The sequence below is a fragment of the Capsicum annuum genome, chromosome 4, assembly GCF_002878395.1.
Source record: "Capsicum annuum cultivar UCD-10X-F1 chromosome 4, UCD10Xv1.1, whole genome shotgun sequence".
Lineage (NCBI taxonomy): Eukaryota > Viridiplantae > Streptophyta > Magnoliopsida > Solanales > Solanaceae > Capsicum > Capsicum annuum.
Window position 1 is genome coordinate 132,691,905 of NC_061114.1, and position 14,313 is coordinate 132,706,217.

Here is a 14,313-nt window from a genome sequence, read left to right on the forward strand (position 1 = left end):
TGAAGAACCCGGTCTATCATTCGAAGACGAAACACATTAGAAGACAGTACCATTTCACTTGCAGGGCAGTGGAAGAAGGTGATATGTGTTTGGAAAAGATAGAGGGTGCAAAGAATCCTGCAGACATGTTGACAAAATGTGTTGATGTTGGTAAACTAAGGTTTGTGCAAAACCTTAGTTGGTCTTCTGTAGTTGTGTCTATAGATGTTACGGTGTGACGAACATATTGATGATGGAGGAATATTAGTTTTTTTTTTTTTTCCTGAGAATGTAATTCTTGGATGACAAAATCAGTCTCCAAGTGGGAGAATTGTTAGGTTGTAGAGCCTGATTAATATGTGACGTATTGTTATATATCAATGTTCACGCGACTGTACCTTTTATTCTCATTTCTCTGTGTAACTGTACATACTCCAAGTCATTAATATAAAAAGCCCGGCCGCCGTAGAATTTACTCATGGGTCACATAATTCATTCTCACTTATCTCTCTCAAGAACTCTCTCTAGTTTTCTTCATCCTCTCCATAGATTTAGTGTGTGCGCACGCAAATCAATTCTACCAGCAATGTCAAAGGGCACCCAAAGCGATCTAATTGCAGGTAAAAAAATCCAGCAGCCAACTATTGATATTCCAATTTAACTGTACCTAATCAATCTGTCTATGATTTAAGCATTAAACTTAAAATCGGGGACTTCCAGAAACTCGATCAATTGAAACGGCTTATTACCCTTAAAACTCTTCACACAAGCAGGCTGGCTACCTCATCATCAGCAAATACAACTTCACCACGAAGATAGTCTCTAAAGATCATCACTTTATTCTGCGTAACACATTACTAAAACACAAATAAATGGCAAGTGAGCAAAAATAAAGGCCTCAAAGCACCTGCCCAATTTAAATGAAAACCAACAAGCAGAACTGAAATAGAGTGCCTCTGCAAGAACCAGTCACCATAATCTGTATTCTGATATAAACAGAACTACTATGGTCATAGTTGTACATGTCTTTATAAAGTAAGATCAGATTCTCAAATCTAACATCTTGGACCGACATCTACTGCTAAAGATCAGTGCGCATCCCAAACATCTAAATTTCTATATATACATACAAAGAGCGTCAAATGTACATACATACTCAGTTTTGTTCCTTGTACGGAGTCCATATCAATTTGCTGACATCAACTTCAAGGCCACCCCGCCCAGCAGCTTTGAGATGGCGATCCAAAACTTTGGGGTCTGCGCAGATGACATGTTGCCCCTTTCGATATTGGATCAACTCTAAGCCCTGAAGGGTGGACAAAATATCTTCTGCCTTGATGGCTGTCATGTCACTTAGTTCCTACCAGAAGCAAAGCAGAAAAGACATCCATTATAGATTCATATCCATCATCAAATGACAGAACAAGGCAGGTTTATAACCTGTTTGGTCAGAGCTTTTGGGAGGCCAAAAGTGTTTTTTTTTTTCGAAAGAAGTGCTTATTTTAAAAGAAGAGAGGTGTTTCACCAAGCTTTTGGGAGAAAATAAGTGCTTATGGGGAGTACCAAGATTTGTTTTCAAAAGCTACAAAAAAGTAGTTTTCCCTAAAATACTTCTTAGAAAAGCACTTTCCAAACGAATACACTTAGAAGCTTGACCTAACACACTAATTGTTGCTCAAAAGCGCTTTCCAAATTTATTGGCTAAACATGAAATACTTCTCAACGGAAGCTGTCTTTTTAAAAAAGGAAAATCACTTCTGAAAAAAACTTTTCAAAATAAGCTGATTTTATAAATTTGGCCAAATAATTAAATACCTTCCAGTGCAAGTTAAACCATAAATGGAAGTCCAAAAAAGATGAACATAAATGAAAAACAAGGTCTAAATTTTAGACAAACCTTGATAGATATATTGCCCTTGTGCTTTTTCAATATATCCAGAAGCACACGCGTCCAGTAACCCCTATAGCTCAACATTCCTAAGTCGGAAAGTGGTCTTTCTGGTGTGCCCACTTTACCTTCTTTCTTTGAAAGTTCATATGCTGCAACAGGTTTATGATAAAATAGCTCATTTATTTGGAGTACAAAGGCATAAGGATAAGAGTAATAACACGTGAATTCATCTTGCATCACAACAATACAGATGAGAAAAAATGTTTCAAAATATGAAGTTTAGTTACAAGAAATAATTTGCATCACATATAATCGCCGGCTCTCATAAACACATGATAAACTTAATACATAAGTGAACAGGAGAAAATTGAGACGTCTCCTCAAATCAAAAGCGCGACGAAATTAGCAATTGAGATCTTCCTTATGACACCCCTGCGCTCCAACGTGAATAACAAGAAATACAGCTCACTTACAAACTGTTATTTTTAAGCTTTGAGACGGAAGAGCAGTCCGGTGCACTAAAACTCCCACTATGCACAGGTACAGGAAAGGGCCGGACCACATGGGTCAATTGCACACATTCTTACCTTGCATTTCAGCAAGAGGATGTTTCCGCAGCTTGAACCCATGACCTCTTGGTCACGTGACAACTACTTTTCCCGTCACTCTAAGGCTCCCTTCGAGAGAGAGGACGGAGGGTATACTTATTCTTATGGTCGTTGTTTAACGCAAAGTAGTCCACATACACACCCCCACATAAAAGCTCTGTGTATAACTTTCAAAAAGCCAAATTAATAATGTGTACACACACAAATACACAGGCACAAGAAGTGACATATATAGAATACCTACAACAAAGTCCCAAGGGAGGTCCTACAAAGATACTTGGAAGCCAGAGGTGTAGCGGTGCATACACTGGTGCAATTAAGGGCATGTAAGATAGAGCCAAGTCTCGAGTAAGGACAATGGGAGGAGATTCTAAGTCATTCCGAGTTGGAATAGGGTTGTAACAGGGATCAAACCTTAGTCCGTTTCTATTTGCCTTCGTGATGGATGAATTGACGCATCGTATCAAGGTGAGCTAATATGGTGTATGTTATTTGTGGATGACATAATTCTGATTGACAAGACCTACGACAGAATCAACGTCGGGCTGAAGGTGTGGAGAACAAACCATGGGAGTAAAAAGTTAGGTTGAGTAGGACCAAAACTGAATACTTAAGAGTGCAAGTTCAAGGACATAACTCATTAGGTTGGCGTGGAAGTGGTACTTGACTAAGTTGCTTGGACTCGGGTGCGGGTATCTGATGCGGGTACGGATCCTTCACGGTCTCAATTTAAAGATTCGGGGATATGGATATAGGGATGGATACGAGTGCGGAGATTCAGCGAAAAATAATTTAAATATCTAAAAATAGAGTTATAAAACATAAATTATGAGATATTATGAGGAAAACTTGAGAAAATATTGCTTAAGAAGAAAATCCTGAAAGGAAATAAAAAGAAAAGCAATAACATAGAAATTTCTATATACAAGGTATTTCATTTTATTCAATTTCAGCTAAGCTTTAGTTTTGATTACAGAATTTATTAAATCTGTCCGGACTTTCCCAATCGATTTTGGTCAAAGTACCCAAAATCGGTTGACCAAATTGGGTATGGATCCCAGCCCCACACCCATGTCGTGTCGACACGAGTGCGGTACCAAAAGTGAAGAGTCCGAGTAACTTAGGTACTTGATGCCTAGGTCATCCCTGAGAGAGATTTCAAATATCTAGAGTCTATAATCCAAGGAAAAGAAGAGAACGACAATGATGTCACACATTGTCTTGGTACATGGTGGATTAAATGAAAGCTTGTCTCAAGCGTTTTGTGTGATACGAATATACCTCAAGAGCTTAAAGGCAAGTTCAATAAAACGGTGCTTAGGCAGGCTATGTGTAATACCCCGGCAAATTTTTCGTTGAAATTTTGTGCGTAAACGTGTTGGGTTCTATCTTCTAGAATGAATTATAAATTTTCCGTGCAGAATGTCTTAGATTATGACCCACCATTGCGTAGAGTATCGAATAAGCTTTCCAACGATGTGGATCATCCAAAACGAACACCCAAGTGACGAGTTATGAACATTCCGATCGAACTGTGAATAGTAGTGAACAGTAAAACGTGCAGGAAAAAGTACTGAGGCCTGGCGTATTTTTGCTCCAACTTTAAACGATCATAACTCCTTGTACATAATGATCTGGGTGATCTACTATATATCAACGGAAAGCTCTGCGAGTCCTCTTTCCAATTAAATTGGTTTCATCCAATTTGTCTATCAGAGCAAAAAGTTATGATCGATCTACTTCAGCCTATCAAAAGTAAATTTTTGGGTCAACTTCAAACGATCATAACTCTTCGTACACAATGATCTGGGTGAGATACTATATATCAACGGAAAGATATAAGAGTCCTCTTTCTAATGAAATTGGTTTCATCCAATTTGGATATCGGAGTAAAACGTTATGGTTGATCTACTTCAGACTATCAAAACAGTCCACCAAAGGACAGATTCGAGAATTATTTGATTTTTAGGGGCGTTTTGGTCATTCCCCCTTACCCAAAATCCGTCCAAACCCTATATTAAAGCCTATTAGAAGCATTATATGTTATATTTCATCAAATTCCCTTAAAAAGAAAACCCTAAGCTCCTACATCCAACTTCAAAAACCTCCAAAGTTCACCATTAATTCGGCAAATTTATTCAAGATTCCAAGTTCCTAGTTCAAGAACTCCAAGAACCATCATTCAAAGGCACGATTAACATCTCAAAAACGAGTATTGATCTAAAGTTCATCATTCAAGGTATGTGGGGTTTTTCAACAAGAACTCTCTTTCGTTCTTGTGCCCAAAAGTAATTTTCTTTACAAAGGCATGATTTTTATTTGATTTTTACGAATTTGAAGCATGAACCCATATCTTATGATGATTATTATGAAATCTTGATGTTTATGATTTTGAAGATGAATTTACATGTGTGGAGATATAAAGCATGAATCTTGAACGATATTTATCATGATTTTGATATTTGGGTCGTGAATCCCCATTGAAAATTGTGTTTTTTTGAGAAAGTGTGTTATAAGCACGTTGATGTTGAATATTTGAGATATTTTGAATGATTTGACCTTTTGGTCTTAATGGAGTTGTTTTGAACTCGAGTGTGAAAGAAATCCATAACGTGGTTGATTTTGATAGATGGGAAGCATGACGGCTCCCGATGTATATTTATATATTACTGAAATTGTTTTGTTGTGGATTGTCTTTGAAATGATCTGAGCTAAGTCTGAGAGAAATCTTTAGCACCGAGTGGGAGGTATAAAGCGACCTTACTTCCCTAGAACTACGTGCCCCCGTAGGAGTGAGCCCGAGGCTGATTTATATAGTGATCACTAGTTTGTGTGGATTTGATATCGATAGTCCTACTCCGATGGCAAGGATAAGACGGCTCTCCCCAACGTGGGTTGTACGTTGGACTCCATGTAGCTCACATGGTTTATGTCGGTTATAGGATCTCCCAGTGTGTGAATTTCCTTGTGTCTATGGTGAATGGTGAAGTGATTTGAAAGTAGAATTGTGAAAGTTATTCTTTCGAAAGATTTAAATGATATTTACATTATGAGAATTGATATTCTTGATGAACTGAAAGTGATTGACAAATTATATGATGACTCACATGTGTTATTGTACTTATTTCATCCTCTCATGATTATGATGATTTTCTTCGGGCCATGTGAGTCTTTCATACATCCTGCATATTTCTTATAAATATTTATGATGATGATATTTATACAACTGCATACACCCCCATATACTCGGTTCCTTTCCATGGTACTGACCCACATCTTCGGATGTGGGCTGCATTTTCTCAGAATGTAGGTTCAGGTGCTCAGTTCCAGGTTCGACAGTGATTCTTCGGGCACGCTGTTCTACATCCTCTGTTGTGGTGAGTCCTCATGTTCCGAGGACGTGATGTCTGATGTTGGTTTCACGGAATTGTTTACATTTGATAACTGAGTATGAGTCAGTTGGGGCATGTCTCAATGGCTCGCTGGTTTTATTGATTTTCTTAGAGGCTTGTCAGACTGGTATAGATATTGGGAGTTGACTAATAAGTCGTATTTTGTTATCTTTCTGAAATTCTTTTATTCTTGGATGCTGATTACTCTGTTGATATTTGAGGGTTATTTATGGAAACGTTGATTTGTGTTAAACTGAATGAAAATGGCTCAAAGGGTTAGCTTGGGGCTACTCGTAGCCTCAAGCACCGTGTGACGCTCCGGGACCCGTTTTCCGGGGCGTTACACTATGTTGTATGGGTGAAGTGTAGGCCAGTTACGAACTCTCATGTTTAGAAGATGAGAGTTGCAAAAATTAATATGTTGCGGTGGACGTGGGGTCATACTAGGAGAGATAATATTAGGAATAAAGATATCTGAGACAAGATGGGACTGACCTCTGTAGTGGACAAAGGCAGACAAAATGAGGAAAGCAAGGTTGAGATTTTTCGGGCATGTGAATAGAAGATATGCAAATGCCCTTGTGAGGAAGTGTGAGAGGTTTGTAGTAGTGGATGCAAGGAGAGGTAACGGTCAGCTAAAAAAGTATTGGGAAGAGGTAATTAGACAGGACATGACTCATCTTCAACTTACCGAGAATATGACCTTAGATAGGAGGTTATGGAGGTCACGGATTAGGGTAGAAGCTTAGTAGGTAGTTGAGTGTTGTCTTCTTGCATACTAGTAGCGTCAATGTTAGTCGTGTAGTTCCTTGTCCTTTAATTTTCTATTACAAAATGTTGTTCCATTGCTTCCGTTATTGCACTATTCCGTTGTTATTATTGTTCAACTTTGTGTATGTTGAGTAATGATTTCTCTAGTAGTTGCTATGCCTACTTTACTTCTATATTTTATCTTTTTAAATCTACTTTGAGCCAAGGGTCGTTCAGAAACAACCTTTCTACATCCATGAGGTAGGGTTAAGGATCTACGTACTACACTCCCGGACCTCATCATGTGGGATTGCACTTGGTATGTTGTAGTTGTCTGTGTATATACATAAAGAGAGAGTATATTATAATAAAGGTAAGAAAGTTACCGCATGCCTCTTTTTTTAATTTTATTGGTAAATTTGTATAAAGGGAAGGTCCCCTAAAGGGTGCAACTTATACAAGTGAATGTTTCCGTAACCTCATTTTGAAAAATATTAACATAACTTGCACTTGCTAAAACAGGTGAAAACGTGTTATGAAGTTCATGAACTTACAGAATGCAATTAGGAATTTCCCATAGCCTTTCCTCTGATAAGGTGGAAGTGTTAGAATGCAGGCTAAGTTATAAGACTCTTCCGAATGCTTTTCCTGCAGCATGAAAAAATTAATCATTAACATAACTTTATAAGGAAACCAATACCATAGGAGGTTTCTGGGTTTAATGTCAAACTCATTTCTGCACCACACAGCAAAATTTTCTCCTTTAGAAAATAAGGATAAAATAATGAAGAAAGACTGAGCATACCAAGAAAACCACCATAAGATGTCTAAGTTTCAGCAAATGTATATCTCACTTACTAAAGCTTATTGCGTCAAGACAGTTTTTGAGAAACAACTTACAATAATTTTTTTAAAAAATGGTAGAAATAACATTTTCTACGTGGGTAGTTGTTTCCAACAGGCACTTAAGGACCTCCATTCGGTAAAGGATATGGAAGGAAACTTCAATCAGAACATGAAAAGTCATATTTGGATCGTGGATTTTAGGTTGCCAAACACTCGAGGAATGAGAAAGTGAGTTTCAAATGTAATTTAAACCAGTGCAAATATGAAACCAAACGCCTCACAAAGTTGGCCTACACCAACAAACGTTCCAAAACTTGTACTATGCTTTAGTTTGATTCAACCTCTATTCTTCAATGTCATAGAGTTCATGAATACATAAGATCCTTCTATGAATCCTCTCTTCCAGGATTTGATAAGTATTTTGCGCTGCAACTTCTTTTTTTATAACCGTGCTGTCCGGGCAAGCTTGCATGCACCTTGACTAATTCCACGAGATACCAACTACCACCCACCAGCAATAGGTAACGGATAACTCTATCCACGAAGGCTAGGATAGCTACGACAGATGGGAATAAACATCTGTACTGCAACTTAAAAACAATACCTTTTTTAGGACAAAAGCAGCACTAGTTAACTACAAATTGATCAGCACTAGTTAACTACAAATTGATCTCCTTTTTAATTGCTTTGCATGGTCCTAGAAACTAATAAATAGATAAAATCTTACGAAACGTGATGATGTTCTTTTTAAGCAACAAAAATATCTTGTTTCATGGGCCATTTACAGCGAACCTCAAGTAAAAACTGGCAATGAGGTTAAAGTTTGAACACACTCAGATAACATTTGCTTCATCTACATCAAAATGCAAATATTTCTGAACGTTCAAATACATGATTGATTGCCTTGGTAACATTGGTCTGCAAATACCCTGGCAAGAAGCTCACATTGGTCTGCATATGCTCTGGCAAGAAGCTCACACGTGCTTCTGAAATGTTGTCAGATCACAATACTCCACACCTTTATGCACGTAGGATCTCACTATGTACGATAGCCCTTGCTACAACCCTAGTAAGAAATTTAACCCCAGTAGGAAACGGCAACAAGTATGACAAGACAAACTTTTTTTTTTTTTTTTGGTTTTTGATCGGTAAGTCAAAAGTAGCTTTCCATAGTTACAGAATGATGTGCGAATTCTACCGTTCCATAACAGATAAATAAATTCAATAAGTTGAAGACAACTGAAGATAAAGCTCTACATACATGATGACTAAGCTCATCATCCCTAAATATGCAACATAGTAGAGAGCAAAAGAAACCTTTACACTTCTTCCCGAAAATAACTATATAATCTTGCAGTTGAAATTTACCTTTGAAAAGTAACCAACCATATGGCAACCTCGGTCGTCACATTCACAAAGCACATAAAAGAGGAACAGGTCAACATCATAATACAGAGTCTTATGATCAAGAAACAATTTGGCCAAGTAGCATAGATTTTGCCCATAAACCTTGTTCTTTTTGCCATCAACCTGAAGCAAACATCCAATAGACAAAAAGCATTATCATAATACACCTATAAACATATTTTCATGAGGTTCTCCTCTAAATGCGTGGAGGACAAAGCAAAGAAGGAAAACTGGTAGTAGAATCAACAAACTCACCTCAAACATTGACAGTGTACCACTTCTATAGATCTCATCACCTGGAGGATGCTTAAGATCACATTTTCTCTACATAAAGAAAAATAAGTCGGAAAAAGACTATCAATGTACCAGAAGATGAAAGATGTGGATGTTTGATATCCACTTCCATTGCGAAACACTTATCATTGTCCAACATCCTATTGACTCAATACCAAAACTGGGTCTACTTAGGGGAACTGTTTCTCTATATTCTTCCAACAACTTTTTTTTTTGATAACCAGTATTCGTCCAACAATTTCATCATCAAAAAGTTATCTGAGATTCTCGAGGAAATGTTGAAAATTTTTCAAAAAACTAACTTTGACTCCATGTGTGACCCATTCTGCTCAAAAAGAATAGAACCCAATTATTTCTTCTCTTTTTCTTGATAGGTAAAACCCAAATCTTACTCTTTAACTCGATCATCATTGTCAAACTAAACGGGACAGCTAAATTACAACAAAAAGAGTAAGAATGTAAGAAAGAGAACAGCACTTCCAGGAAAACGTTTTGGGTGCTAAATTGAAGTTGCAAGGCCTCCCAAAATACAGAAGGATACTGTACAAAATGACAACAGCATGCTTCAGCTGAAAGGGATAAAACATACCCACACTTACTACATGGAACACCGTGTCGCACAATGGGTGGGGAAAACAGATCCATTTGATATGGAATTTTACAAAAATAAGGTTAACAAGTGGAGAAAATTGTTTAAAAACTGGCATCCCCAACCACTGCAGTGTTCAACTCTGATGGAAACAAGAAAACAACCAATCGTGACAACATCATTGCACAGCTGATACAATGGACTACCAGCACGACTGATGCAATGGATATGACAGTTACAACCTTGAATGTCTACAGAACCAGGAAAACACCTACCAAGACACTATAATATTTTCAACTGATCCAGTTGTATCTCAGTAGGTTGGCAACCCAAGATGAAAATCAAACAAAATATGAGGATTCTCACCAACGAAAGTAAAAGATATTTGCCACTAACTTGGGAAAATTAAATGAGATGACATTCAAGATCCGCCAAAGAGATTTTAGCATTTTAACCAGTAAGTACCCAAATTACTATATTGCTGCCACGCTGAAGCCCTCAATACTTTTTTTTTTTTTTTTTTTGGTTTGTGTGTGGGGGGGGGGGGGGGGGGGGGGGGGGCGGGGGGGGGGGCTAATGCAGACCAGCTTTACAATTTGTGATCTCAATGATCCCTCTTTCCACAAAAAGAAAGGAAAAAGCTGGGAAAAGGCTCACCATGTGCCTCTGAAGCTGCTCTTTGCGCTTCATAAAATTGAGACAAAACTCACAAAAGAACAGTTTCGAACAGTCATTGTATTCTGGAGGAAATGGCGAGAAGTACCACGTTTCAATCTCATATCTTCCAAGTTCTATTGTAGCAATGTTTTTAACTTTTGTGAACTCTTCGTGCTCTCGCAAACTGGCGGCATCAAGCTCCTCATGGCCCTGTAAATGAAACAAAACATATTTTGCAAAATCAATAAATCACACCGAACAAAGAAAAAGATATTACGAAGTCTAAGAATAAGAAAAATAATTAAAACAAAACTAGAAAATCTATAGGAGGGTATTAAGCAACAAATATAAAAAAGAGACAAACAAATACCCAGAAAAATTTAAACAAAAAGGCTAAATATCTAAAAAGGCCTACTTCCAACAGTTAAGAGATCACTAAACAACTACATCCATTCCATCAAAAGATACGGTCGCTACACTGCCTTATTCACTTATTTACAGGTCATGTTTCACTTATTTACAAGTCATGTTTCTTTTCCCAAAGTATGTTTTAAATGAGAGTGCAAAATACTACGCAATAAATAACATGAAATGGTGAATAGTAAACCCAATAAACAAAGAGAAGAGACAAGTGGCCAAGGTGGTGTTCCACCAGTTCTTCCTTTGAGATCAATTCACTTTAAGATTAAACAATGCCTCAAATCATATTAAGGAAGATAACTCAGTCTAAATTAGTCAAAAACAAAGAGGGCGCAGAAGTGCCAAGAGTTTGTTGGGGCTCTAAGCTCGCAAAGGAATTAAAGTATGGGCTTTAGCAAGAAAAGTGCTAATGATGAAAAATTGAAAAATAAAATCGTAATGCAAGATAGTGTAACTATAAAACATTATTATTTAAATGAAATATTAGCAAAATTACAGTTCAACAATATATATATATATATATATAATAAAAAATCATGTTATTCAAGTTCAAAAACAATACTAAATTTCTGGCTTGGATGAAAAGATGAAACTCTAAATTTATTTTGATAATGATGGGAAGAAAATTCCAAAATGTTCCTTTTGAAATGAAGCTACTTTTCTTATCTAATTTGTTATTCCTAATCCCTAGATAATTCTATGACAATTTTTCTTAGCAATTAATGTATCTTTATCAACTATATTTATTGTATAACTGCTCTTAATGACGGAGATGATGGGCGAAGAGGCGCAAGCGTTAACACCTTCACGCCTAAAGTGTAGCGCCAATTAACCCAGAGATGAAGTGCACAACCTAGGCTTCACCGAGCTTCAGGGCTCAATCGAGTATTTAACAACATTAGTTCAGTCACAAAAACAATCAAAATAAAGGTAAAAAAAACATAACATTTTACAATTTATGAAATTCAGACATTTAATAAAGTGACTATGGTGGCAAAAGAACTCCATTACTATCTATGTCTTGATTGAAAATCTATGCACACCCCTACTGGATCTAACGTAAAATCACAAATATTTCTCATGCACAGTTCATTGGCTCTCAATCAAAACCCTTCAAGAAAATCCGGAATAGCGTAAAGTACTTCTACTAATAGGAAACTGGAACTACAAAATGGTTGCAAATCAATTAACAGAACTAGTTTTGCCTGGATAAATGAAGGATGATGACAGTATAAGATTGCAAACAACAAAAGCATCAAAGAGAAAAATAATATCAGCAGTTAGGAAATGGTTACCAGTATAACCCTCTAAAAGGATATAAAGAATACAAAATATACCTCGACATGAGTCTCGTCAATTTTACGTTTCTGGTGGCGTGTCATTTTCAAACTTGTCACCTGAAAACTTCAGTTGTGAGACCTTGAAGCATCAGACAGAAGGACTGAATAGTTATATTTTTATAAAAAACAATGAAGGACAAAGTAATTATAACAGCAACAATCAAAAAGAAATGCATAACTACAATAATGTAAAACAAATGCAGCACGTATTGCAGGTGGAATTTGAATCTGGTATCGACATGTTGTACTCTTAAACGTCACCCAGTTAGCATCTACTTGGAACACTTAAAGAACACTTCCCAAAAGCACGAGTATTCTTCTTTTCAAAGAAGAAAAGCCTATCTATGATATAAGAATGGCCATTGGACATGTCGCATGCAGCAGAGTGATTTAAATCTTAGCCTATCCCACTCAAAAAGAGGGGCAGTATTTTAATTTTCTTTCAGATCTGCTGTATCCTATAGCAGAAGAATCAAAATCGTCCTAACTGCCAAACATATGGAAAATTACAAGCAGACACCTTTATCAAGTATTACCTTATCCTCGACCTTCTCATCCACAACAGTCTCTACTGAATTAAGATCAAGCTGTTCAAGTTTAACCCACTCATCCAGTCTCCGGTTGACTGTCCAAAGCAAGGAAACAATACAAGGCTTAAAAGATGCAAATTTGAATTGCACTGAAAATCAGCAAATAGCAAAATAACCTTAGTTAGACATTATTTTGTAATTAGTATGGGCCACAGAATTGAAACTGTGAACAAACAAAATAGTTCGGGCTAGCTAATATGGAGAAAAGGAAGTGTAGGTAAGTTAACTCTCACCTGTTTTTGTTCTTTTGTTTAGGTAAGAAAGTGTAGAAAGGCTTTCTCAAAATTAAGTACTGGAGAAACTGCATAAGTTTGGGAGAAATGTGGTGTCTTTTCACTTTGAACTTTCCTTTCCTTTCAAATGACCACATACAGAAAAAGAAATTCCTTTTTCGTATATTATTTACAATTTTCTCAAGAAATACATGTTGTAGCAACTCTTTTGACACCCGAAAGAAGCTTTAAGGGCTCAACCAATAACGTATCATGAATACCAGAAACCGTTAATACAGAGAGACTATTTTCATGACCTCAGCTGCTAAAAACTAATACAAAATCAGGAAAAGAAAAGAAAAGGATTAGCAAGAGAATCACTCACATTTGAAACTTTAAATTTGAGAAAGAAACAAAAGACTGGAAATAATTCGAAATTAGAGTGTCAAAGGAACTACTGTTCGCTCTAAATGCATAAATCGAAATTATTCAACTAAAATAAGAAAACTAAAAAACTCCAACCCTAGCCACTCCAAATCAACTCAAATAAAGCATTTCGCCTCGCATTCGTGTTGGTTACCGCCGGTAATTGGTATAAACCGACATCAATCCAGTAAACAAAGTAAGCAAATCCAAACCCTAGTTACTCCAAATTGACGAAAGTAAAGCAATAAAAAACCCAGCTTGACAAAAATCACTCACATTCAGTGTAATGAACATAGTATTCGTAGTCATTAACACCACTACAGGGAAATTTCCGGCGTTCAATGACCTTGACGGGATGGTACTTTCCGTCTCTCCATCGGCACATTACACGAGTCCCCACCTCCAGTGGTAGGACACCGCTACCTTTCCTCTTCCTCAATGATTCGCTATCTGCCGAAGCTCCGTTGGAGTCTACCGCCGTCGGCTGGACGGGATCCTCGCCGGCGGGAAGCCCGTTGGGGGTTGGAATTGGGTCCGACCCGCGCTCTGCTCTAGTTGACGTGTCTATCGATCCCATTGCTTTTTGCTTCTGCTGAAACCATTTTCCCCACAAAATGATGCTTTTATAATTGGTCTGTATATTATGCACGTGAGGTAGGAGTGTGCTCGTTCATGGTTCAATGTTGGTAGGTTTTTTTAAAAGCAAGTTAGCTTGTTTGGCTAAGTTTTTTGTCACGACCGGACCTGCTCAACGACCGGGGACCACCGACTCAATACCTGTACGTAAGGTGCAAAAAAGAAAAAGTAAGAGTGAGTACATAACCACTTGTAGTTTTTAAGAGTGAGTACATAACCACTTGTAGTTAGTAGCATCGTCGATCGACGCTAGTTCAAAGCGATGACGAAAACACT

General features: G+C 37.3%; 1 protein-coding gene across 1 annotated transcript; it reads right to left on the reverse strand.

Moving 5' to 3' along the window:
- Positions 1-948: 948 nt before the first annotated feature.
- LOC107867900 (histone acetyltransferase of the MYST family 1) lies at positions 949-14,073 on the reverse strand. Its single transcript, XM_047411986.1, has 9 exons — positions 13,678-14,073; positions 12,710-12,798; positions 12,171-12,230; positions 10,414-10,623; positions 9,129-9,197; positions 8,835-8,996; positions 7,175-7,268; positions 1,877-2,019; positions 949-1,339 (listed from the first exon to the last, which is right to left on the reverse strand). Exons 1-9 carry the CDS (start codon positions 13,976-13,978, stop codon positions 1,136-1,138), a joined length of 1,332 nt encoding a protein of 443 aa, XP_047267942.1. The 5' UTR covers positions 13,979-14,073; the 3' UTR covers positions 949-1,135.
- Positions 14,074-14,313: the final 240 nt, after the last annotated feature.